This window comes from Branchiostoma belcheri, unplaced genomic scaffold (assembly GCF_001625305.1).
Source record: "Branchiostoma belcheri isolate BF01 breed outbred unplaced genomic scaffold, Haploidv18h27 scaffold151, whole genome shotgun sequence".
Lineage (NCBI taxonomy): Eukaryota > Metazoa > Chordata > Leptocardii > Amphioxiformes > Branchiostomatidae > Branchiostoma > Branchiostoma belcheri.
Genome location: NW_017802947.1, coordinates 340,871 through 366,730, shown reverse-complemented (window position 1 = coordinate 366,730; position 25,860 = coordinate 340,871). Strand labels below are relative to the sequence as shown.

Genomic DNA, 25,860 nt, shown 5'->3' with positions numbered 1-25,860 from the left:
GCTAAACACACCGCCAAGGAAACAACTCCAGACATTTACCCTGTTACAGGATCTCTGGTCGTTAGGACGGGTCAGGATAAAGTAAAGTTTTTTTTTTCGACTCGTGTGTTGTACCGGATAAACAGTTTACCATCGCCCGAAGCTACAGTTGTAATCAATGTAGCCTTTATCTACTTGTAGGGGCAGTTCGGCGAGTTGGGTAGTTTGTAAAAAGGTTTCAGAACAAGACAAAAGTTCGTTCGTCTAGTTCGTGTTTCCTAGCATATCAACATGAACAGAAATGCTAATTAGATACGCTGTACGCCACTCAATTATTTTTTTCGGTTCATTAAAGTTAATCAAACCAAGTGTCTCGAAACGCACGCCCACTCTCAACCAATGGATGGGGTGAGAAAAAAAACTATATCACACATTTTCTGTGTAGGTTGGACTGGATTAGCTTGTTTCTATTTTCAGCATGTTGAACGCACATGACGAAGTCCATAAAATTGTAGGCTATAGCAAAGACATTTCTGTGTAATGTGACTAATGTCCTTGGCTATACTTTATAGATTAACTGTTTTATGACTTTATTCAAACATGGTGATTATACAGGTCTTATTAACCCACCAGGCAATGGGAGATTGCCACAACAAGCCACACCCACCATTAGATCGCGAGAAGATAAGAGACACCTCATTAAAACTTCTGTAGATTTAATGATCTTCTGTTTTTTGCTGACACCTGCATTTTTCTGTACATAGTCCGATTGAAGGCACAGAGATTTTGGAGCGTCCACAGAGAGGTCTGGTAGAGGCTATATTATTTATTACTCAGCCTTCTTAGAAGTCTGGTAGAGACTAACGTTAGCAATCGCTCTACCGACTAACAACGCGGGGTCAAAAAAGTAAAATTTAGCCAATAGGGAGAATAATTGAGTAACTTGACTAGGGGAGTTTAGCCAGCGTGGAGTTCATTTGCCCGCGCAGTTAGGAAGGAAATTAAAACTCTCGCGGACTGACTCTCCTGGCCAACTATTCACCCTTTTTTTTTACCGAATTACCGGATCCGTACCCCCGTAGGAAGGCCTGGTGGAGGCTAGGTGCGTTACGCCGAAAGGCACCGGCTATACCGATAAATACAGAATAGCACACGGTCTCGGCCACACATATGCCTTCCATCAGAGCTTTTCCGGTGGCCTGTCTCGTCGGGAAATTGGTCGGACTGCCGTGGCCAATCGCAATATGAAGTGTGTCATCTCGCGAAGAACCATGAAGATATGGGCTAAAAATATAAGGAGTGTGCGAACGTTCAGAATGAGCCCTTTTTCGCAATTTTACAATGGTTCTGCATAATCTTATGCTTCATGCTCACATGTTATTCTTCAAGATGCGTGTTCAGTCTATTGAAACGGACGTCGCAGTGAGGGTCTCTAGTGATGAAAATAATTATTGCAGCTATACAAGGCGTACTAGTAGTAAACGTGACACACAAAAATGTTACACACGCGCCAGGGAAAAATAGAAAAAACTCCACTTTAATGCATTTTGCTTTATATAATACTATTATTCTATCAGAAAAATTTTACTGTCACTTTTGCACACACAATAGCAAGGATTTTGAACAGACTCCGAATATTGTAATGTACAGATACTGTCTAATTCTCTAACAGCCATTTCAAATTCTTCATTGTAAAAAAGATCCAACTTTTATTAATTTCTACCTGCAATCACAAAATTTATTCCGTTGCAGGCGAGCATTTTCGGGGCCTGAACCTTTGACAGGTAGGCGTCGTTCCCATAATGCACTGCGACAAAGATGGCTGCGCTGGTGGACCTGAACGTCGCTCGCAAACACCTTAGCGATGCGCTGGGCGAAAATATCAAGCAGTAAGACTCGTATTTTCTATTTCTACACAAGGGCTGGAGTCTTAAGAATATCAGAGTTAAGTTATTTTGAAAGGAAACGTCTTCCTTCGCTTGTTGTGAGCCGAGTTTGTGGCGGGAAACGCGAAGCTTTGAAAACACGGGTGGGAGGGGGGCAGTGTATTTTGGACGTGTTGTCAAAAATGAGAGTACACTTTTCTGGATTTCCTTAGCCAAATGCCAAGTGTATTCACTGTAATAACTATATAAAAAAATACACGTGATTCTCATGCAACTTTTTTCTGATTATTAACGTACGTGAGAGTGATATATTTTGGAGGTAAATATTATTTTTTCTGCTGAAGAAAGTGTCTATCTCTATGTGTGTAAACTATAGGTACTGGGCCAACATGAAACTTTGGTACAAACAGAAGATCAGCAAAGAGGAGTTTGACATGGAGGCCAGGAGACTGCTCACTCAGGACAATGGTAGGTCACAAGTTTACAAAAGTTATTTGATGTGCATCCAAACTGTAAGCAATCATAACGGTGTAATAGTTAAATTTTGATGTCTTTGAAGCAATACATTTGATATGCTCAGAATTTTTTTTAAAAGATTTTTTTTTTTCGTTGCATAGTTCACTTTCACAATGAGTTCCTGTTGGCGATCCTGGCCAAATGCCAGGCCATGCAGACCAGCCCTGCACAACAGAAGGCTGGCAAGTTTACACCTCAACAGAAGGCCAGTAAGTAGTCACTCAATACATGTAATTCTGCACAAGATCATGGAGAAAATACTTCCCAGACATTTGTATATCTCAAGTGTAACAGTGGTAATCATTCACCAGTAGAACATGTGTGAGGAGGAGTATCTTATTTTTCTATTTGTATGTACATGAACTATGTCCACTCTAAAGGCAGAATGGAGGTACTGGTAGATCATTCAGTGTATGAAATGGAATTATAGTGTGCATTTTCTTTGCTGTTGTAAGAGTCTATGACACATGTTTTCTTTCAGTTGTCACCAAGGAGGCGGCAGCAGTTGTAGGAACTCTTCCTCCTGGAAAACTCAAGAAAACAAAAGTCAAAAAGAAAATAAAAACTCCAAAGGGCAATTTTGAGGTAAGCATACAACCTTTTATGACCTCTATCATGCTTCACCTGTCCTTAGGTAACTTGGCTGAAGAGGAACTTAATTAAGTTAGTTAAATCCTTCCCACTTCCTTCTCCGTTTCTATAGCTCACGGGCCACACAGTTGTGCAAGCACTTTGAACAGCAGAGGGCTAGTCAACTGGTGTGTTTAACACACTCTTTCTATGCTACACATAGAAAGCAGCATGTATCATTGCTATGACCTCAATATCGTAGCCCAGGTATAACAAGTCAAATTTTTTATTTTTTAAAGGTTTTTCAAAGGGTCATAGGATTCTCCCCTAGAAGTCACACCCCTACATTGGTTGTAAGATGGTGTAGGGGGGCTAAATCATAGCGTAGGGGATTAGAATCACAGTGTAGGGGGCCCCTATGTTCAAACGGCCTAGTGAGACCCCTGTGTACATAGGACACATGTTTTTCTGTTTTCCTCAGCACCGGTTTGTCCCAGCCAGTCCGTTCATGGACCTGCCTGAGACCACCATCAAGTCTAACCACCAGGAGAGCGAGCTGGTGGGGTTCTGTGCCAGACAGATGACCTTACCTGACCTGGGCATGCTGACCGGTCGGGTGATGGTCACCGCCTGGGAGTGCGGGCTGGAGCAGACTCAGGACGAGGCCGTGCACCTGGTCCTGTACGCTACGGAGGTTTGTTTGTTTTTTTCCTTGAAATACAGTCCAATCAGCCTACTCTCTGCTCTTTATTGAGGTCATGCAGGAAGACGTAAGGGTCAGAAAATATGTAACATACCAATCATGTCACATACAGGTTACTTGATTCCCACCCTTACTTACAAATCTAGAAACATATAGCTGTACAGAGTGCTTACACTTACATAGTTTTACAAAAAAACACATATTGAAGGCTATGACAATTGGTGTGTATAGCTAACCAGGGTTTGATTTTCAATGTTGGTTTGGTTTCCTGTACGGACCAATAATGGATTTCTGCAGCCACCTATCTGATGAATAAGGAATAGCAGGAGAAATTCAGTCTATCACATTCAACATGTGCGTCATGTCTTTTCCCCTGCGGTCTGACCACAGAATTGTCTGAAGGACATCCTGAGTGCCATACTGACCAGGAGAAGAGCCTACAGGACGAGAGAAGGCAGCTTTAGATACGGGATGGGGACAACCTCCGCACAGTCATGTCTCAGGAACGCAGCAAGACTTCCCTCCACTTCAGAAAGGTAGTTACAAAGTCTATGGTACTACCATGTCTGTGGTGCTACTGTGTCTGTGGTGCTACTGTGTCTGTGGTACTACCAACCATGTCTGTGGTGCTACTGTGTCTGTGGTGCTACTGTGTCTGTGGTGCTACTGTGTCTGTGGTGCTACTGTGTCTGTGGTACTACCATGTCTGTGGTACCACCATGTCTGTGGTACTACCATGTCTGTGTACTACCATGTCTATGGTACATGTACCACCATGTCTGTGGTACCAAGTCATATCTTTGAAATCCTGGTGTGTATGTGTAAAATTAAAGGAAAACTCTAGTATTCAATGGTACATGCATATCATAATGAATAGCCTGGTTACCAAACCTAATTTAGCTTCAAAGTCTCTTGTCCTCTCAAGAGATGCTAGAGCTAAATCAGGTTTGGTAACAAGGCAAGGTTTATAGTATTAGGCTCTGTTTGAAATTGATTTTTGTTGTGCTGTGCAGTGCTACGACAGTGTCCATCAGTAGTGGCCACATCCCCGGGATGAGGTCCACATGGGAGGAGGGGGAACAGGAGGCGGCCATGTTGGCGGCGTGCCATAGCAGCGAGGAACCGCCCTCGTTACCGCCCATCTCGCTACAGGACGTGGTGACGGGACTGGGGGTGAGTCACGTGGTAGTCGTGGTATTGTCAGGGCTTGAAATTCATTTTGGGGGAATAGGTGCACTGGTGCAATTTTTTGGGTGCACCATGTAAGATAAAATAAGTAGAATGTCAGCAAAAACTAATTATGTTTCATTTGTAAAGAAAAGTGCTATTAGCATGATTTCATTATTTATATGACACTTGAATATTGTATACATTTAACTTCTTTAGAAGCATAAACCTTTAAAAATACATGTATTTGGGTACAATGGTGCACCCACAGAAAAAAATTGGGTAGAAAGCTCCAAATTTGGGTGTACTAAGGTGCACATGCACCCAGTATTTCGAGCCCTGAGTGTTCAAAACCTACTGTAAAATGTCAACATTTTTGCCATGCCATTTTGGAGCACTTACTGTAAAAACTCTAACAAATGGGCAGTGCCATTACACACCATATACTTCCTATGTGTGTCTACTGTTAATTGTCTTGAACTTTTCGATGCCTTACTGTAAAAACCCTGATTACAGGTGAACAGATCGGCAGTGCCGTCCCATACCGTGTACATTTTCGCCATGGAGCGCGCCCTGTCCCGCATGTGGCACCCCTCGCACGAGGAACTCGAACAAGACGACATCCACAGGAGGGAGGAAGAACACAGAATAGAACAGCAGCAGAGGTATCTCAGAATATGACTAAACCATAAGAGATGAACTGAATTTCAAAACATTCATATCAAAAATAACACAGATTTCTCAATTGAAGGACCACTTAATAATCAATGAGTAGCAACATTTCCTTCCATATTTAAGAAGTTAACAAATTGTATACTAAAACATTGACTTATAAATACTTGAGGACTTCAAGTTGTGTACTTGTCATTCTAAGTGCAACTTAAAACTTTACTATTGCAGTTTAAAATTGTCCTTTTGTCCTAACTATTGTATATCTGTACAGTTGATATTCCTAATGCAGTTACTTATATAAGGGGTGCCATTTCAATTCCCTTTACTATCTACATAAGATAATAATTCAAATTGCCATTCTTCCTTAACCTTTAGTATATACTATTGGTAAGAATAGACTTCCAAATGCTAGTGATTTACCCTCTTAGAGGTTAGAGTTTGATACTGTATATCATGCATTGTAAATCTTGTTCCAAAAAAATAAAACTTTTTGTACGTGACCTTTGAACTGTGCAGTCCAGTCATTTCAGCGGGGGCTGGGTGGGGGGCCAATTGCATGCTGGGAGATCTAGACGCTTGGCATTATGGGTAATGCAGAGTCAAACAACAATACCAAGGCAACGTGAGCATGTCGGCAAAACCTACTGCACCTGCGCATCTATAGTTTTCAAACGGTGTGTCAGAAAAGATATTGTGTCTGCAATCAGCAAAATTCTGACGCGAACTACGCCACCAAGGGCAAAAAAGTCAGGGGTCTATGACCTGATTAAGACGTGAAATTATTGAAAAATATTGTGTAAAAAATGCCATCAGGACAAGGGTTAAGTTAACAGTTTAGTAGTGAACAAAAACAACAAAATTCCATGTTCGTGCAGGCGCAGTATGTCTGCTGATGTCCCGATGCAGTGCATGTGTACTGTATCTGGTCCAGTTTTAGTGATGCATACCTAAACCCAATTTCAGGTTCAGGTCCGGATTCAAGTCCAGAGGTTTAGGTTCAGGTCCGGACTTAAGTCCGGACCTACATTTTTGTAAACCCATGGCATATACAAAATTGCATGTTGGCTACCTTGCAATGTTGTCTGGGCGAAACTTTGGCCACATAACATGGAGGCTGGTACTTGACGATGCCTGATGGCAATGTTTTCTTCATTTTGCAGCAAAGATTTTGGAATCTACGGAAGGTTTTAGGTGGTTTAAAAAGAAAAGTGGTATGTGAAATGGTCTTTTATGGTAATAAGTCCGGACTCGGTTCTTGACTTTTAGTTTTTTTGGGACTTGAACCTAAACATTTTTACAAGTCCGGATCCAAGTCCAGTGAACCGGTATGCACCACTATCCAGTTTATACTGCCACAGTAATGATATTATTTGCTCAAGTACTTGCTCCTGCTTTTTCCAGTGTAAATTCTGGATCATCAATGTCACCTTGAAATTGATCTATAACAGTTGAGAACAGGTTTCTCTCCCAGGCTCCAACCCAAGAACTGTCTGACCCATCCCCTATCTTCCTCACACTACACATGCTGGTACCTTCCTGGCTGTTCACTCCAAATATTTCCCTCATCTTTGAACAGTCCTCAGAACTGGCATCAATGCCAACCTGTTTCATAATGTCGAGGACAATCTTTTCCTTCTGTGTTACCAACTCGTCGCACCTTAGGCACGCATGGAAGAAGTTTGCCGGATCATTTTTGATCAACTCATAAGCCTTCTGCATACGTAGCAGCCAAGTCGCAACAAAGAAAAAGGGTATACCTCTTCTACCAGTGTATGTGGCCAGGCTTGGGTCATCTATGTAATCCTTTTAAAAGTACGTTACCATATGCATCATCTTGTGAGCAGGGAAGAAACGGTCAAGTTTTAAAGCTGTCGTTAAGAAATACTTCCAGTAACTACCAGAAAATGACACACTAATCCAGGAGTCAAAGAAACCTGGAAGATCTCTGTATAGAAAAACTGTCTTGGCTTCAGGAATGGTCCTTTGCAGAAGGTCGGCGATGAAGATGGCGAAGCCTCGGAGTTTGTAGCAGATGACTGGTCTTGACTGGTCGTTCTGCAGGAGGTAAAAGTTGAGTAGAATGGTGCTGCATCTCAGTACCATAAGGATGTCCTCTTCTTCCGCTGGAGTAAGGTTGAAGTCATGGGCCTGGGCATACTGTTAAAACAAAGTAATGCTCATTTCCTACAATCTTATCATATGTCTACTGCCAAGACCAACCTAAATATGTAGACATAAGATCTTTCAATGTAATTTTTAAAATATCAACAACAGATATAGTACTATTAAAGTGTTTCACAAAAACTAGCTTTAATGGTCAGATTGTATTTCATTATGCATGCATACATGTATTAGGGTACATTTTAATAGATGCATGCACAGCTGTGTGGCCCAAGGGCTTTAGAAACTGAGATGGGCTACCCTATACACCATATAGCGTGGGAAGCACTATATCTTACTGTAACAGATGCGGACAGATGCCTTCTTCATTTTCCAGATTAGAAGTGTGATGTACATATACGTACCACATAGATCCATGTGTACACATCAGGTTCAGACACTGCCTGTACTTCTGTTGTTGCCTCCATTGCTTTACACAGCAGCGTGGAACCACATCGACCTGTCCAAACATTACACATCTAACATAATATGTGTCAAACTGCTAATTGTCTGCATGGAAGTGTGGATACTACCCTGGTATGTAAAGACATCTAAAAGTCTTATTCTTGGCACAATTTGTGCAGTACTGCGTTTCAAATTGGGAACACAGGTATGGAAAAAGTTCGGACATTTTAATGGGTCTGTAATCTGTACTACTTGTGACAGTAATGGAGTTATCAACTTGTTTGTATGCTCTGTATCTGTATCTGTATAGCCGGTATAACCGCCTTTCGGCGTAACACACCAGCTTCGCAGGCACGCGGCGCGGCGGCAGCTGGCTATATTACACCGATCGACTTGTTACACCTAACCCTTGAACTTCTAGCTCTAGACATTGTTTAAAGCTATCTATTGACAATGCCCCTACTGTACTTGGTGACAGTGAGTTCCACTCTGCGATAGTTCTATGCTGCCATGTTTTATTTGTTCCTTTGACATATTTAAACCTTGGCTTGAACTTCTTTCCTCATTTTATATTGTTACTAGATATGTTTTTTTCTGAAGGTGTTCTCACCAGTGTTGTGCAGGAAGATATTTCTGGCTGCTGCAGCCTCCTTCCGAACCGCGTCTGCCACTGCAGGCAGCGTGTCAAACGGGATGAGGAGTAGTTCCTCTGCGTTCTCCCGCTGAGCCTGGAATGCACTAATTTATAAGTTTGCTTGTTTGAACCTTGTTTATTCATGAGAAGATCAACTAGGTCTGAAATTAGTCTGCAGTTCGCGGAAGCAGGAATAGTTCCTCTGCGTTCTCCCGATGAGTTTAGGAAGTATATTTCCTGTAAGTTTGCTTGTTTGAACTTTGTTTATTCATGAGAAGATAAAATTAGTCTGCAGAAGAGCAAATTAGTCTACAGTTCACTTTTTGTTTGTTTGTTTGTTGTTGTTTTTCATTCAGGGTCAGAGAAAATATGAAGTAAAGTGACAGGTGTTGTAACCGCAGATTGACAGGAAGGTCTAGTCACACAGCCAATGCTTAGGACTTGTCACAAGAAGTTACTGGTAGTTATCATGGAAGTTTATCTGTAAAATTGTGTGTTGGAATAAAGTTCAACGTTTTTACTTAAGTTACTAGTAGGTTCGTGCACTTTCGGCCTGTCAGTCTGCAAGTTTACTGTCAAAGCTCTATCTATTGAAAGTACGTCAGATCGTCATTTGGTTTTTCGAATATAATGACGACACATCTTTGAGGTTTAAGTCTCCAATTTCATGTTATAATGGTATTCACCTGAAAGAAGAACGGGGCTCTCTGGATATTCACTCCCTTTCTAACTCTAACCAGTCCCAACACGCGTCTGTCGAAGTCCACACTGTACACGGAGAACTGGGCACCGTTCTGTCGGACGAAGTCGGCAGGGTTTGAGACTTCTACAGAACTACTGCTAGAACTAGTGAAGTCGTCTAGCGTGGTCAGTAACATTGGGTCCACTTCTTCCTTCAGAAACATGTCTTTACAGCAAACCTTGGAGATGGACGCCATTCTGCTCCCCTTAACAAGGGCACATTAAAACGTCTGCTTGGTCTGGCGGGTATCAGCCATCAGTAGCTGGAGACACCGGCGAGTGACCGGGCCAGATGGCGCGCGGTGGTGAGGAAGAGTGCCGAGGTTGTGCGCAGTGTGGGGGGGAGATCGGGAAGACAAGTTACGTGCTCGCCGACGACACACTGCCACCGCTGCCAAGCAGGTCCCATAACTCCAACGGTCCTCTGAACAATGAACTTAAACTTGGACTTTAGAATTATTCTGTATGTTGAATTTAGGCTCGACTTTTATTTGATTTGTAAATTTTGGAACTGAGCCATGAATCCTGTTTGGCAGCTTCAGTGCGCAATGAAGTCATAGAGTCGTTTGAGACTGGCTGACAATATAGCCTCGCGCATGAACTTTCTGTTTACCTTTAGTTTTTAAACTCCTTGCCCGAACAGTGCCAAGGACGTAGCAAAGATATAAATAACATTGCCATCGCTTCGCGAGTCCTTCTAGTATTCAAGTCTACTACTAGTATTATACTAGTCTACTTGCAACCATCATGACATGCGCTTCGCCGAAGTCATCTATTGACAACATGGGGCTGAACTAAAACTGTGAACCGATATCAAGCAAACAAAACCAAATGAACTGTCAAATAATAATAAAGCCTCGTCTACTGAAATGTATTCGGATTGATTAACCATTTTGTATCTATGTGTTACAAGGTTGTAACTAAATGTGAAATCTTGTGTTATAACACCAGAAACATACCCCGTTTTATTTTTGTCCAAGGAAATCTCGGTGGATCTAACCACAAACTAGCAGCAGAAACCATATCCAGGCTTTTAAAAACCGAGCAAAGATTTAATTTTTCCGAGATCTACTGGTATATAGGTTATCCTCAAACCGATCATGTAACGCCTTATCCGTTCACCGGAAAAAATATCCAATTTGTGACGTTAATCAAAGGCATGCAAAAATTTAATTTGTCTGGCAAAATTTCCGGATAGACACATTTTCCAGACAAGGAAACGTGTCCGGTTTGTGATGTTATTCTGAAGTCGAGCAAACATTCTAACTTTTCGGAAGAAATTGGCACTTTTCTTCCACCGTATCGTAAGCGCTGGACAAAAAGGACAAAGTTTTACTCTTAATTTACCCAGAGTCGCTCAAGGATCGACAGGAAACAACGTTCGGTATTACCCACAGCCTTCCATATAGTCATCAACATGTACTGAATATTGAACAGTTCTCGGCGTATATAAAAGGCACAAACTCCTGCTAGTAGTGCATACCGCTGCGAGGGCTTCATTCTGCAAGGGAATGTGAGGAAGGTATGTGCCATGATATCAGATTGCTGTCGATCGGTACCATGCATCTAAGGTTTTCATTTTGTAGTAAGTACATTATACATGTATATATGGTCCTGGCGGTAACTGAAAAACATGTACATATGATAATGTTTGATTTGTAGAATTTTAATGGCGTTACTTTTTTCACGTTTTAATCACAGCTACGGGGAGCACGGTTGCTTTCAATTTCGAAGAAAACCAAAGCGTCTGCAAGATCTAGAAGACTTGCAGATAGTGCTGAGAAACCATCACTTTGAGGCTCAGCGACTGTGGCGTGGTCATCAAGATAAGTACACAATATTCAAGTTTGACCAGTTGTCATAGCCTCCACCAGGCCTTTCTACGGGAAGTACGGATAGTAGAATTCGGCAAAAAAGAGAGTAAAATTGGCCAAAGGAGCCCGGCCAACCGGAGGTTGTTTCTTAGTCCCTCCGCGGACAGTCAAACCTACAATTGCGGCCAAACTCCCCCGAAAATATTCTCCTTTATATAGCCAGCGTAGTTAGTCTGGTAAAGACTACAGTTGTCATAATGAAAGCTATAATGGGTGTATTCCTGTTGTTACTAGACATGTCGGTAACGGGCAGTGTATCTGCAAACTCCAACATGGAGAATTCTAGCGCTGTTATCGTGAACAGCCCTGATATTTTCGTCTGCAACAACTGTAGCCTGGTCAAGTTTCCAGATGTGGACCCAGAAAACCTAACATCGGTGAACCTTGCATCGAACAATATCACCGATATCTCTGACCTCCCCAACTTCCCAAAGTTAGAGACGCTAGACCTGGGCAGTAATCTAATTACATACATCCACTGGCATTGGTTTAAAGCACCGCAGTTAAAACTCCTGGATCTGTCTAACAACAAGATTACTCACGTTTCGGGAAAGTTTATCGCTCATTTCATGCCAAATATCAACGTCATTGATCTCAGTGGTAACGAAATCTCGTCTTTTCCAAAAGAGACCTTCTTGTTCCCCACCGAAAACTACGCTAGCGTACAGCTAGGTGGGAACCCGTTCCACTGTGATGCGCGCTTGTGCTGGCTAAAACGTGAAGTTCTGTGTTTGTCGCAATGTTGGCACTGTGGGAGTATTCAACAACTGGCTGTTCGAGTTCCAAGATCAGTTTTCAAAGAATGTTGCCCTAATTGTCCCAGTAGCAGCCTGTATTTCGAACTAATGCAATATTACGAAATCGAAAAGTTAATATGTGCGAGCCCCAAACACGTTGCGGGACAGGTTGTATTTCAAGTATTAGATGAACATTTTTGCCATTCAACTACAGTCACACTCACTGGGCCAATCCAGAACTATACACTCATAACGGAACCAAATCTGAACACCTCAGTATTCAATTCAACGTCAGTGACGTCTAATACATCCTTGTCCCCAGTTTCGACAGAATACGATGAGTTTACCCAAGGAGTCCCCCGGCTTTCCGAAGTCTCCACGTTAGCCAAAACTGAACCGACAACAGACAGTTCGTTATCAGTAGAAGCGACGACAGTGACAGGTTATGCTGTTGCCTCGGTAGCTTTCACAGCCCTTGTTGCAGCTTTGCTGTGCTGCTTGACTCGGTATCGAGCTCGGCGCCGGGACGATCTGGGGTTGCAACGGGCATTGAGGCACGGGCCCCCGCTTGTCCCAAACCGCATGTACGCCACCAATTCTCACCAGCTTGGCATACAACAAGCATCGAGAGCAAGACACTTACTCAGCCCGAACCAAATGTACACCACAAACCCGAGTCAACAACTAACTGGCTCCAGTGAAACGACAGCAAACCAAGCTGGCATTGAAAATATTGAACCATACGAAGAAACAAGTTTATCCAAAATTGCAGAGAGCCAGGAAGAGCCTCAATATTCGAATCATGAGGTCGAACACACCTATACAAACATTATAGATGACCAGCATTCTGTCAGGCAGATTGTAGAGGCGAATCGCGATCCCCAATATGTTAATGAGGCGGGCAGATACGAGACGATTCCGAATGAACTGGGGTGTACAGGCGTGGAACCGTACGCTGAAGTTAGTCTGGCAGCCATTGCTGACAAATCTTGTCCAAAAGGTGGTAGTGATGGTAGTGATAGAACTGTTACAGAGGCAACACCCGTGGCAAACACTTCGCATGCTGACCGGGCAGCTATACCAACGAACCACGACACTGTAAGCTCAGAAGAAACAGGTACTTTGACCGCTAGTGAGGCCTTACTAGCCACTAGTGAAGTGATATATAAAGAAGAAAGACACACAGAAGAAAGTACAGCTTATAATCCTGCATTACTGACCAACAATGAGGGCCCATCTGACAGTACTGGAATGGTTTACGCATCAAGTGGCCAAGACAGCACACCAACTGATGCTGCTCTACTCTTACAGAAAAACCTTGAAGAAAGACACACACAAGAAAGTGCAGCTTATAATACTGCACTACTGACCAACAATGAGGGCCAACCTGACAGAACTGGTATGATCTATGTATCAAGTAGCCAAGACAGCACACCAACTGATGCTGCTCTACTTTCACAGAAAAACATTGAAGAAAGCAAGAACGCAGAGAACTGTAGCTATAATGTTACATGATGATGGTTACAGTTCTTAAACCCTGTTCATACTAGGCTTTGCGTATATGGATATATAGTGAAATAGCAGACAACAACTTTATGTAGCCCACTTTATTTGGATTTATTTGTAGTATCACAAATATATTTAATTTTTATTAAAGTATATATATGTGTATTTGTAATTTCATTTTCCTAATGTATTATTTATCTATTACTGTGTTTGTACTAGGTCTATTTGGGCTCCCTAGAAAATCAGTCTAACTTTACTGAAATGACTGTTTACAAGATCAATAAAGACTCTTGAAGAATGACAGTGGTCATAGAAAATTAGATTCTTGTGTACAAGCTTGTGTTGGAATAAAGTTCAGCATTGTACAATGAGAGAGGCTGCTTTATCATTGTTATAGCCCTGTCCTTGGTGCTGAAAGCTGTCCACTGATGCTGACTTAAGAGTTAAGACAAGGGCCATCGAGGGGGCCTGCATGCCCTTTTTCGTAAGGAGTAATCAGGCCTTTTTAGTCTTCGTAATCCGTAGGCAGCGTCCCAAAAACCAATTCATAATAGTATATTAGCCGCAAAGCGTAAAAGTCATAATCAGCTCTGAGACTTTAACGTAATTCGTAAACGGTGGCGAAAATTTTACATAATTCATAATCACTACCCCCCATGCAGGCCCTCATTCGGATACACCCTACTGGCACATTGGATCTGTGAGTCTTAGAATATGATATCAGTGATCGAAATACTTTTTCTGCATGTTGATACTACTACAGGTAGTGTTGAAAATAACCTGCAACAGACAAATTTTACCTGCACCACTCAGAATTTAGCAAGTATGGACCATACTAAAACTGTTCAGAAACCATTACCATTATTAAGTTTAATAATTCATTGGCGTTAAAAGTCAATTAATAACGATCTACATACACCTACATGTACATTGTACTAGTATTTAAACCCAGTACATGGACCAGTGCAGGTTAGGTGCAGAAATACCTGTACAGCTCAATTTTCACCTGCACTAACCTGCATATGCAGGTGGTGTATTGAGCCCTGAATATACATATATTCATTTCACAGCAAACATAATGCCCTTCGTCACATCCAGGGTAAGTGTTCTAGGTCCACGTTTCCTCCACATAAGATGACGACGACATTCTGATGCTCGTCAGCTGGGAGACTTCTGAACCTGTCAGTCATCACTGCAGCCACGCCCACTGCTGAGGACGGCTCAATCACAAGCTTCATTCTCTCCCACACCAGCCTCATGGCAGCCTACAGGAAACATACTAGCCATCATTCTACAGGGAAAGGACTAGTACATTGTATCACTGGTACACATCACTTCAAGCCACACCAAATCATGTATAGAACCTGTGGAAAAAACTGTTCAGAGCCCTGAGATCAAAATTCACTATAATCAGGTGTAAAATGGGCTTGGGTTGGGGAAGTAAGAGGCAGTGGAAGGAGAGGGATTGGCTCCGCCCTGCAATACCATGCCCTAGAGTATGGGACTACCTTTTATACAATAACAAAATGTCTGTTTGGTGAAGTCTTTAGTGAATGCCTACAACTACTACTACTTCTAAACTTACAAGTGCAGCTACAGCTACACCTATAACTACAGCTACAACTACAGCTACATGCAATTACGGGTAGAACACCTTGACTTCTTCCTCAGTGACAGTGATGACGTCGTCCACATGGTCCCTGATGATTGGCCAGGTGTGCGGACCGATGCTGGTCTTGAGTGCGTCACACACGGTGACAGGAGGGGCGGGTAGCGGCGTGAGCTCTCCCCGCAACATGGACACGGCACAGTCATCAGCATTCTTAGGTTCAGCAGCATAGATCTTAGCATGTGGACAAAGTTCCTACAGGAAGAGTGGCTTGGTATTAATATGATACACATTTATTGCCTTGTAATTCTTGGGGTTTGAATTTTTGGCTCCAACTTGCATCAGCTAGACATTGTTGCCAACAAGAATATCAAAATCTTACAAGATCTTTGCAAAATCAAAGATGTGGTTGCTAATACAATTTACTACAACAATATGTATGTGACATGGTGACATAATGTTCAATGTGGTAATAGAGTGGCATTAACTGTTTTATAGATGCCACTTAAATAGTTATTTTCTTGAATCATGGAAGTTTTAATGCTAAAATCACATTAAACATGAATGAAGCAAAAGGTTATGAATATAACTCATGAGCCATACCTTTGCTGCCACAGCTACCCCAGACAACATCCCCCCACCCCCCACAGGCACCACGATGGCATCCACTCTCTCCACCTGGGGGAGGGAGGACAGGGGTTATTCTTCTGATGGACAATTTAACTGATGAGAGATAAGTGGCTTAGATTCTGAGAGGTAGTAACGTTACATGCTCATTGCTTAATTGATCTAACCTGAAAAAATTATCAGACTATGTATGTATGGGTATCGCAAACTCTTAAAGAGTTTCTTTGAAGTCATGTGAATCTCTGAGGCCACACCAATTTAATTTCTTGGTTAACGGATTCGCCTCTTCATTTTTTTCTGATTTGCAAATAAAAATAAAAATTCAGAATCAACTGCAAAATGCTCATATTTTGCCCTGAACAGTTGAAAACAGTCCTTTTCTTACTACCTTGTTACAGTCATTCCATCTATCAATGCAGTGCTACCATTAAAAGTTCAAAATTCATTGTTTAAATTTTGAACCAGCCTGGTGTGCTAACTTCATGGCTCCTATCGTACCATTTTGGGCCATAATAAGATGCCTAGGCCTGTTTTTATTTTTATTTTTTTTTCGCCCGCCCGCTCCATTATTTTTCTAGAAAAATCCGTTAACCAAGAAATTAAATTGGTGTGGCCTGATGGATGACTCTTAATACAAAATCAAAGATTTGAAACTTCTGGGAAGTATTCGTAATGCAATCCTTGGCAATTCCCTCAAGTTGACAAGTTGAAACCTTCACCTTCACCCCTTTTCCTGTGTCTGACCTTTTGACCTGTCATACCCCCTACCAACCTGCAGTCAACCTACTCCGTCCAGACAAACAGACACACATACACACAGCTCAGCCACCCAAAACAATACTACCATACATGGAAGTTAAAATCAGAGTGTTGATATCGTACATGTATGATGGCTGTAACTATAAGATCTAACCTGTTCTAGTATTTCAAACACCATCGTTCCCTGTCCGGCCATGACGTCTGGACTCTGGTTAGGATGGACCATGGTCGCACCTGTCCTCTCAGCCACCTGGTCAGCTGTGTCCACTCTAGACTGAACATACAAAACTATTCCGTTACCAAACATTCAGTTTTTTTCTGTTAGCTTACTTGAAGGGATTTTTTTCCCTTTGCATACTCTACAATTCTGCATTCATTGCATTGTGCATTCGGGGGGGGGGGTAATGTCAGTATAGAAACATCCATGTTGGTGTCCCTGCATTTAAGTGCTCAGCTGTTGAACCGTTTTATTGGCAAATTTTTGTTCTTCTGATATTCTCTTCTTTGAGTTACAGACACTTAATAGTAATCACTTGTAAGGGTCAAAAGATTTTAAATGTCTGAAAACATACAATTCATTGAAATGATTCACATAGCAGACACAGGGATGACTTCTTGTGACAACACTCTGTGGTACCTGTTCTGTTGGTTCACACTCTACAATCTGTCCTCCGTAACTCCTGACAGCTTCTTTCTTCACAGCTGGAGAGTTGCTGGGCATGACGATGTGTGCTGTCACCCCCTGCAGCTGGGCAGCTAGGCTGACAGCCTGGGCGTGGTTCCCGCTGCTGTGAGTCACAACCGACAGCTCTTTGTCTGTGCTGTTCTGATTGGACGCAATGACCTTGGAGACAGCATTGCAGGCACCTCTAAACTGTTCAATGTCAACAAAATAAAGATGTCAAAAGATGGTAAAAAATGTATTTGTGACAGTGTGGTAGTCATCTCTACAAAGCATTGAGATCACTCATTTTAATGGTTATGATAAATTGCAACAATATTATAAAATTGTCATGAAAGTTCATCTCTGTTGGTTGTAATCATAGTAAAATGTTGAACTTTATTCCCACACAAGGTTTCACTTAACAGAGACAGTGGACGATATAAACTCCCTGGTACTTTTGATCAATTGCTTGTGTTGGAATAAAGTTCAACATTTTACTTAAAGTCTTTTAAAACCATATATACCTTAAAGGATCCAGTTTTCTGAAGATTCTCACACTTAAAGTAGAGGTTCCTGTTGGAAAGTTGGTTGAGATGACTGCAGGTCATGACGGGTGTTCTGTGGATGAAAGGTCTGACTGTGGACAGGGCAGCCTGGATGTTTTGGAAGGAGATACAGTAGGATTTCCCGGCCATGGTGGAACACAGCGACTTGTTTTCTTGTCACAGGTACTGGTATGTTGTTGTTATTTTCCTTCTTTTACATCTATTAAATCTTGCCAGATGTGGTCCCTTGGTACAGGTACGATGGCCTTGAAAAATGGTACCTGAAAAAAATCAGCACAGAATGGTCTATTCTGCTGGGTATAATGGTTTATGAAATTACTGACCCCTCAACCCCCTCGAACAACCCCCACCCCCAAACCCACCCCCTTATGTTAGATGTAATGTTACTTAGATGTACTTACGTTAGATGTAACTTGTGCTTAGTTAGATGTAGTTAGCTGCAACATGTGCTGACACACCCCCTTACGTTAACAATTGTACTTACCTTAACCTATCCTAAACAGTTGTCTACCTAAAGTTGTACTATGGAATCACTAAAACGTTTCACATGCATAATATTCTTGTGTTGGTTTCTTCCACTAAGTTCCAGATTAGTTACTTGTCTTGAACCATCAGACACGCCCCCTTAAGGATAATGATAGCACAAAGACTTGATTTTAAATCACCCACACTTACCACTATCCCTCTGAGTACTTAAGGTAAGGCTGTAGTGTGGTCAAGGTAGACAACATGCATGTAGCCAAAAGGTTGTGGTCAGTGTGGTGGATGAACTTTGCCTGACCCATCGGACTTTGACCTCATTAAAGCAACTGTGTGCGAATTATCTGCTATGGTTACTGGCACGCTTGCAATGACCCCTGTAGGGCAGCGCTTTTTAGCGGTTTAAAGTAGTACTGCAACTTATTTGATGCTCGCGCCTTCTGCAAGAATGAATAGTTATCAGTAGCTACAGTATATGAGGCTTATGTCTACTTAGCGTTGATTATAATTATAAGAAATAATATAAATAATAATATAAATCTGATTTAAATTATGATTTTAGGAGTCTCCTTTCTTAATGCACAGGTCTATCTTACTGCTTTATTCTCCGATCAATTCACGAATAAGATTTCTCTGGATCCGCCACGCCAATGAAAATGTTTACGTTTAAACAATAAAATCAAGTCTATAAGAATTGTGTTAATTGTCTATGAGTTATCAGAAATATTTAACGAAATGACAAAACAATGATCCAGATCCCCTCAAAACTCCTAGTTACTGTTGGAAAGAAAATGTAAATGGTCCCCTAAAAGCACAGATGTACTAGTAACTACGTGTCACGTGATGTAGCGTTCCCTTTAAAGATGCATGTAACGTTACATACATGTAAACTCGAGCTCCATTAGATATAGTGCAAAATCAGCAACATGACAGTTAAATGACTAGAGTAATGCCGCCCGGACCGCTCACCAGCCTACAAACCACTCAGTCGCGAAAATAACTCTCCCATGTTGCGCTATTATGGTATTTTACTCAGAAGTCCATGTCCATTACTGGACTTATATAGCTGGAAGTCATGGAAGTCGTCGTGAAGAAGCACTTTTCACAGAAAGTGGTTCTTCGCGGTTGTTCATTTACACTTGTATCGTGAAGCAGTGGACGGTGTGTTTAACGTGTCTATCTCCTCAAGCATTACTCTGGGTACTCAGTTTAACGACCCACAGGCAGTTTTCCGTCTTTACGTATACCATAAACTCGCTGCAAATGGCCACACCACAAAGCCAGTCGATGGTTGTAGTCAACATTAAAGCCTTACATCCTAGATTTTCATGTCCCGCATGTACATTTAGCAACACTTCCTATAGTCCGAACAGGTAGCTGCCGCATGATAAAGAATTGTGTACTGTTCTCTTCTAATGTTCTTGCAGATTGAAGACATTACCTTTGGATTCTAAATAACGGGTTCAACAAAATGTTGCCGCTTTTCTAAAGCCGCGACTCCGAGATATAAACGGTTTGTAAACTTGTAAGACCGCAGCTTCTTAAGTTTGTTGAAAGGTTGTCAAGGGTGAGTAAAGGTAGCGTGCCATTGAAGCTCTTTGTCCTGACTTTGCTATGGAGACTGGAGTCTGGTTGTTTGTGCTATGTCCTGACGGTCTCTATTTGTTTGGGCTATGGGACGTTGGACAGCTGAAGGACATGTTTGCTCTAGGCTGTGACGTCTGGACAATGGTCTTAAAGAAATACGAACTCCCTTGGCAGGAATGTGGAAGGTAGGCAACTCAAGAAACCGTGTCTCTTGTTAGCTTCGGAACCTGTGAATAAAAAGTGCGCCGGTGGGGAGAGATGCGGCAGGTGCAGTACGTGAAATTGTTGGGTCGGTTTTCTTTCGGGTCAACGCCCGCCCGTATAAAATGTACAGGTGCCTAGCTTTCAAGCGCATTATGAAGTTGTTTTACTACATCTATGATGCAAATAAACGGCTTTTAAAATAAATATCACACAATTTTGCAACCACGTGCACCGCTACTTTATATACAAGTAATAATACATCAGCTCTTGTGGTGAGTCATAGACACAGGACATGATCACGTGATGCCTTTGAGGCCATGACCCGTGATTATTAAAACATAATTAGAACATACTGACGGACGAACACGCTATATTTTCCATAGTCCCAACTGTGTACAGTCACAATTTTACTGTCGACATGTTTTTATTAATCCTAAGCAAATGTTGTGCTGAAATTATTTCTTAGAGTCATTTTTTGGTCTAAATTCTGTTGAGAAACTTAACATTGGTTGGTTTGCCACCAAGAAAGGCCGACGGTTTTGATTACGTATACATGTACGTTACCATAGATGAAGATGACGTCAAACTCGAAGTCTTTTGTTTATCTTCAATTCACGAAATCAATAGTAGACACGTAAGGGAAAATGAGACATGATCAGCAATAGATAATATTCAACAATCACAAATAGATATTACAGAAATTATAGCAGTTCTCTAAACTCAAGATTGTAGGTGTGCTTACTTAAACATTGAATACTACTAGTACCATAGAAATATCCCTCTATGCTTGACCTTGTACCGTTTTTGATTGTTAATCTAAATATATCTAAGGGTAGATTGCTAATCATAATGGTATCTTATCTAGTTGTCTTAACTACTAACAATGAAATATCTTCTCGCACGCTATATTATGTCTTCTTGACATACGCTATTGACAAGAGGGCATGAATTAATAATGACATTGACAGTTTATGTGAGGACAAGTCTTAATGTCAAAATCACTCACGGATAAACTGTGTATTATTATTATTATTACGAAGTTTTTTTTACCGTATTCAATAATTTCAAAGTGTTGGACTTGAATATAAGACGGCCTTATTATAGCGTACACAGTTAGTTAATCTATCATGCCACAGGTAAACATACCTGGCCAGACGAAGCAAAGAGAACCCGAGCTAACACAAACAATAGACTGACACGCCGAAACAACGGGTCTCCAGGTAACTCCGTGTACACAAAAATCTGATCCGACACAGGTACAATTAATACACAGGGTGGCCTGCCGCCATTACGACATAACAAAGGCCTCAACCGATAGGTCATTCACAAACACACACCGTGTCCAGAACGGGCAGGCTTTCTCAGGTACGGTCATACATTTTCTATCTTCTCTAGAATGACTAGTGTTTTGTATATTATGGTAGAAGACCATAGGCATATGCTGTTTCCCCAAGAAAAGGACAGTGACTGGCCCAAATATGCACAAACGTTGTTATCGTACGCGCAGATAGAGCAGATACTAGTATCTACGGTTGACTGTATGATTACTACATTGAGCCTGGGCTAGCGCTGCTGAATTTGCCTTTGTAAACAACATTAAGCAGTAATTATGTGTGGCCGTGACCTTTGTATATCTGTGATGATTAGATAGGCGTCGGGCCTTAGAGGTACAGTTTACGGTTTAGATCCATGTTTTAAGACAACAACACTCCAGGCTTTTTTCATACTAACCAAACCCACGCGGCTCATGTGTGTCGTTTCATTTCTAAGGCCTTGTCAACTGCACAAACCGTTCGCTGCAAACATGTTAATTGTTCGTCCATTTCAACACGCCAAACATTAGCACAATTAAATGTTAAATTGAGCCAACCAAGCCGGAAAACTGGAAGGAATTGAGAAAAAGGAAGATAGAGTAAGCCACAATGTAATCACGGATGACAGACTTTGCAATGTCAACAGCAAAGCTCCAAGCTATTGAGCCGGGGTCAATCCAGAGCGCAGTACTAGTCTTAAGAACGCTTTTAGGTTCTTACCTTCCATGTAGCGACCTGTATAAATTATTCACAAGAACAGGGACATGACAGTATGATGTTTCCGGCGGCCCAAACCGCAGCCGCTCTAGATCTGAACAGGAAGGTTGATCTAACACTTAGCGCAACGTCCTTTCGCACCACAACAAAAATCTCAACAAGTAACACACATTTTAGATGTTCAAAGTTCCGCATTTATTTTTCATAAATATAACGTTGATACGTTTAGTATGTTAGGAGCTTTCACCTTACCATCATATTTACGTCTGCAAGTTTATATCTTACATGTAGCACACAAAAAACGCGTTTTCTACTTAACTTAAGATTGCATCTCAGAAAATGGTAATTGATAGTATAGTATCTGCAACCATCAATTTTGTCAACTGGAAGCTCTCTCGATAATAGATAATGAGATAGCATCAGAAAACTGGGCCGGTCACTTCTATTCAGTACATCGATACATCATCAATTATCATTATTATAGGTTGCATGAATGCCACACAAGTAGGGACGGAATTATTTTTCTTTACTTGGATATTTGCAATCAATTCAATTCAATTCAATTTAACATAACTACATTATAAGTTCAATGTAACACAAAAGGGGACGTCTGTACCATTAGGTCATGGTTTGTAATTAAACCTCGACCCCCTTTGGGAAATTTCAGTACCGACCACTTAACTCAGCCTCTGTATATTAAAGGCTTGGTTCCCGTTGAGTCAATATGAGACAGTCTTTCAGGTGAGTCAATGATTTCTTGCTAGTCTTTCAGGTGATAATGTTGTTATAAGTCTTTAAACTGTTCATTTTTAGGAGAGAACTGAGATATGTCAATACCGCAAAATGTATTTTACTTTCTTCTTAAAATCACAGATCAAGAACTTTAATCGATGCATTACAGAAAAATTAAGGTCCTTCGATTGGGTTTCCACTGCTCCCACATGAAGTCAAACCCAAATAGATGTCAGATTTCGAACATAGGCATTTTATATTAGAGTGGCCATATGTTTCACGTTGTCACCTTTTTCATGTTCGTTGAGTGTATCTATTTTCATATTTGCAAGTAACCTTCCTTAAGGAATTTGCAATAAAAAATGTCATCATCATCATTAACAAAATAAATGTTAGATGAATGATATCGATTGGGCCAATTGCAAACCATAGCGCTACCATGGACCCTCTAACACCTGTTCGTGACTATTTGGCATAAGATGTCGCCAATGTCAAGAGGCGATTTCAAATCTCAGGATTAATCCTGGGATTATCTTGTATTCCAAGTCCGAAGAACTGGTGACATCGCTCCCAGGTGCCCGCTGTATCATGTACCAGCTTGGAAGCATGATACATGTGATCTTAACGCCCAGAACAAAGAGCGAAACAACAGAGGTAACTTAATGATGTTTTGCGGTAAGTCCAGACAAAATGACCCTATATTTTACCATATCAGCTACCACTCAAACGAGATTGACGTCACCAAAAGTTCACATGTGGACAAAACCCCACTGACGTCACGAATGAGTACTTTGTTGACAACAATGTCGACTATGAAAAACTTAAACTGTTCTCCAACTCAAAATTTGACTCACCAGAAATTTGCGACTGAATCACTCAGTCTTCCTCAGCTATCTGACCCAAATGCTGTGGACACGTGATTTTTTCCACGTGTGACGTCAGCAAGGGGTCAAAGGTTGTCTGAAGTCGATATCGCCCCCCGTCCCGGTTGAGCGATGGTTGAAGTGCCTTGATGTATATGGCCTCTTTTATGCCTCTCTTGAAGTAATCCTGTTCGGTATCCAAGATTTCGACCCCCTCCAGATCCACTGTGTGTCCCGGTGATTCTATGTGGATGTGCTGTGACACCTCAGATGCAACAGAACTGGGTCGTCTACTCGTATGTTCTAGAAACCTGGTTTTTAGTGAGCGCTCAGTTTCCCCGATATAAGTTTTCCGACAGGTTATACGTTTAAGTTTTTCATTATGTAATTTACCAATTCAGATGAACTTTCATGCTGACAATGTCGACTGTAAAAGGAATCCATTGGCAAGCATTTTGTACAAAACAGTTCAGACAATTTCAAGACATCTAGTAAACCAAAACCTGTATTGGTGTAAGCCTCATCAGATTTTATCCAATTGGACTCCCAACACTTTTGTCTGAAGATGTAAAAGGATTGGTAGGGACGGGAATCTAATGAAAGAATACAGTCTTAAACCCTATTCCCACAAGGGTAAAATTGTCCGGATCGAGCCGGATTGATTCGCTTTGATCCGGCTACCATCCTGCTCGATCCGGCTCGAAGCCGGATCAAAGCGAATCAATATTCGGTTCGATCCGGACAATTATGAAATGGAAAGTTTTTTTGTTTGGAATTGATTAAGTTCTGTATTTTGTGTTTAAAAAAAAATTAATAAGCAGGGCAATAAAACATGATGACGTCATGTATATGGTATACCAAAAATTATTGTCTTTTGTTGCTGTTATATGCTAACTGTTATACGCTAAACGCCACCAATATTCATTACAACTCAAGTTATGTCTCGTTTCTTTAACGGTGCACACTCAAATACCCAAATTAGGAGCCCTGGTACTTTGACAGATATATTTGTGGATGTGTCTAAGGTACAAAGTGCGTATGCAATCAAAAGCCTTTGATAAGATCTTATGCCAAACAACATATGTGTTTGAAACGTGGCTTCTAAGTTAAGCGGCATTGCGCACTCAGTCGTTTAATTGGCTGGTTTTGAAGATAACCCTTTGTGCTTCGAGGCCGACCTTTTCTACAGAAAAACACTTCTTCTCCGAAATGTTCTGAAATCGCATCCAAATAAGGACATAGACACAGGCAAGCCTCGACGAGGGTATTCTGAGCCGTATTGTGCTGTCGTGTTTTTCTCAGTAAAAATAGCTCCTCAATGAAAAACATCATGTCACCGCTTCAAGCGTATGAATGCATGCAATTATCGAGCCCAGGCCCTATGGGCGTATTCAACAGCAAGACGGTACGGACCTTAGATAATGGAAAAATAAATATTACATGTTGAAGTTGGTCATAATTCTAAAATTTACGGGGATTAACCAGTATGATGAAGCACGTGTGTCAGATCAACGATAAACTCAACAAGAAGCCATAGGCGACAATTCTCCGTGAAGTATTATATATTGCAACAAACAGAAGTAGCCATTGGCGACAATTCTCTGTGAAGTGTGATAAATCGAACAAAGAAAAATTGTTTAAACGCGCGTCGGCTCAGTCATCTTAAGACGCAACAACCAATCAGAGATGCGAGATGCCTACACGTGACGCGGGAAGGGCGCGCGATGCCCGAAATATTTTTGCGTCAATATTCAGCGCCGTGATTCAAGAGATTAATACCCGGAAACAATTTTTTTCTTGTTTTGAACGCATTAACATGCATTTACGCTAATCTAGTATGATTCAGGGTTACTTTTTTTTTAACCTGCCATGGCCAGATTATCTAAAGATGTGTGTATTGTGTGTACAATCTATAGAAAGAGAAATGTACATCAGGTCCGATCATCCGATTTTCACGTTTCGGTTTTTTGGACTCGGTTCATGAACGTATTTGGTTTGGCTCCTGGATGTGTCAAAAAATGACTCCGGACTGTCTACAGGGAACACTCGCACATTCGCGGTGTATCAGGACAGCGCGACTTGTCGGCATTAGCGCAGTCCCCTGTAATTAGTAACAGTTGCACATCAATCCGGCCGAAAGCATGATTGTGTAACACAGGCTACTTCTTCATATACCGGCTCATACTACA

The 25,860-nt window shown here is 41.5% G+C and overlaps 4 protein-coding genes and 1 pseudogene across 10 annotated transcripts in view; 3 read left to right on the top strand and 2 right to left on the bottom strand.

Moving 5' to 3' along the window:
* Nucleotides 1-1,743: 1,743 nt before the first annotated feature.
* On the top strand, nucleotides 1,744-5,987 carry LOC109465491 (transcriptional adapter 1-like). Its single transcript, XM_019762843.1, has 8 exons — nucleotides 1,744-1,868; nucleotides 2,242-2,333; nucleotides 2,483-2,590; nucleotides 2,863-2,966; nucleotides 3,433-3,645; nucleotides 4,045-4,190; nucleotides 4,668-4,827; nucleotides 5,338-5,987. The coding sequence occupies exons 1-8, from the start codon at nucleotides 1,798-1,800 to the stop codon at nucleotides 5,500-5,502; spliced, it is 1,059 nt and encodes a 352-aa protein (XP_019618402.1). The 5' UTR covers nucleotides 1,744-1,797; the 3' UTR covers nucleotides 5,503-5,987.
* Nucleotides 5,988-6,867: 880 nt separating this feature from the next.
* LOC109465476 lies at nucleotides 6,868-9,630 on the bottom strand (annotated as a pseudogene).
* A 1,949-nt stretch (nucleotides 9,631-11,579) lies between these two features.
* Nucleotides 11,580-13,366, top strand: LOC109465475. Its single transcript, XM_019762767.1, has 2 exons — nucleotides 11,580-13,161; nucleotides 13,356-13,366. The coding sequence occupies exons 1-2, from the start codon at nucleotides 11,580-11,582 to the stop codon at nucleotides 13,364-13,366; spliced, it is 1,593 nt and encodes a 530-aa protein (XP_019618326.1).
* A 351-nt stretch (nucleotides 13,367-13,717) lies between these two features.
* LOC109465494 (serine racemase-like) lies at nucleotides 13,718-18,583 on the bottom strand. 2 transcript variants are annotated; one of them, XM_019762850.1, is made up of 7 exons: nucleotides 18,451-18,583; nucleotides 17,734-18,035; nucleotides 17,183-17,419; nucleotides 16,700-16,819; nucleotides 15,763-15,837; nucleotides 15,205-15,414; nucleotides 13,718-14,815 (listed from the first exon to the last, which is right to left on the bottom strand). In XM_019762850.1, exons 2-7 carry the CDS (start codon nucleotides 17,902-17,904, stop codon nucleotides 14,639-14,641), a joined length of 990 nt encoding a protein of 329 aa, XP_019618409.1. In that variant the 5' UTR covers nucleotides 17,905-18,035; nucleotides 18,451-18,583; the 3' UTR covers nucleotides 13,718-14,638. The 2 variants fall into 2 exon arrangements, with proteins under 2 accessions (XP_019618409.1, XP_019618410.1); XM_019762851.1 differs by lacking the exon at nucleotides 18,451-18,583 and adding an exon at nucleotides 18,177-18,248.
* A 2,715-nt stretch (nucleotides 18,584-21,298) lies between these two features.
* The window catches only part of LOC109465492 (erythrocyte band 7 integral membrane protein-like), a 34,941-nt gene continuing 30,379 nt past the window's right edge, over nucleotides 21,299-25,860 (top strand). For 2 of the 6 annotated variants that reach the window (XM_019762845.1, XM_019762847.1), the window contains exon 1: nucleotides 21,304-21,411. The gene's annotated coding sequence lies outside the window, so the exon portion shown is untranslated. Of the gene's footprint in view, nucleotides 21,412-25,860 lie in introns of all 6 variants that reach the window. The other 4 variants (XM_019762849.1, XM_019762848.1, XM_019762846.1 and 1 more) reach the window with 4 other exon arrangements.

Bases quoted from the DNA above. Each gene is read 5' to 3' on its own strand.
- LOC109465491 (XM_019762843.1), top strand. From the start codon at position 1,798: ATGGCTGCGCTGGTGGACCTGAACGTCGCTCGCAAACACCTTAGCGAT. The intron at 1,869-2,241 runs GTAAGACTCGTA...TGTAAACTATAG, and splicing joins CTGGGCGAAAATATCAAGCA to GTACTGGGCCAACATGAAAC. The intron at 4,828-5,337 runs GTGAGTCACGTG...CCCTGATTACAG, and splicing joins ACGTGGTGACGGGACTGGGG to GTGAACAGATCGGCAGTGCC.
- LOC109465475 (XM_019762767.1), top strand. From the start codon at position 11,580: ATGGAGAATTCTAGCGCTGTTATCGTGAACAGCCCTGATATTTTCGTC.
- LOC109465494 (XM_019762850.1), bottom strand. From the start codon at position 17,904: ATGGCCGGGAAATCCTACTGTATCTCCTTCCAAAACATCCAGGCTGCC. The intron at 15,415-15,762 runs GTATGGCTCATG...CTCTTCCTGTAG, and splicing joins GGGTAGCTGTGGCAGCAAAG to GAACTTTGTCCACATGCTAA. The intron at 14,816-15,204 runs GTGTTCTACCCG...TGTTTCCTGTAG, and splicing joins TCACTGAGGAAGAAGTCAAG to GCTGCCATGAGGCTGGTGTG.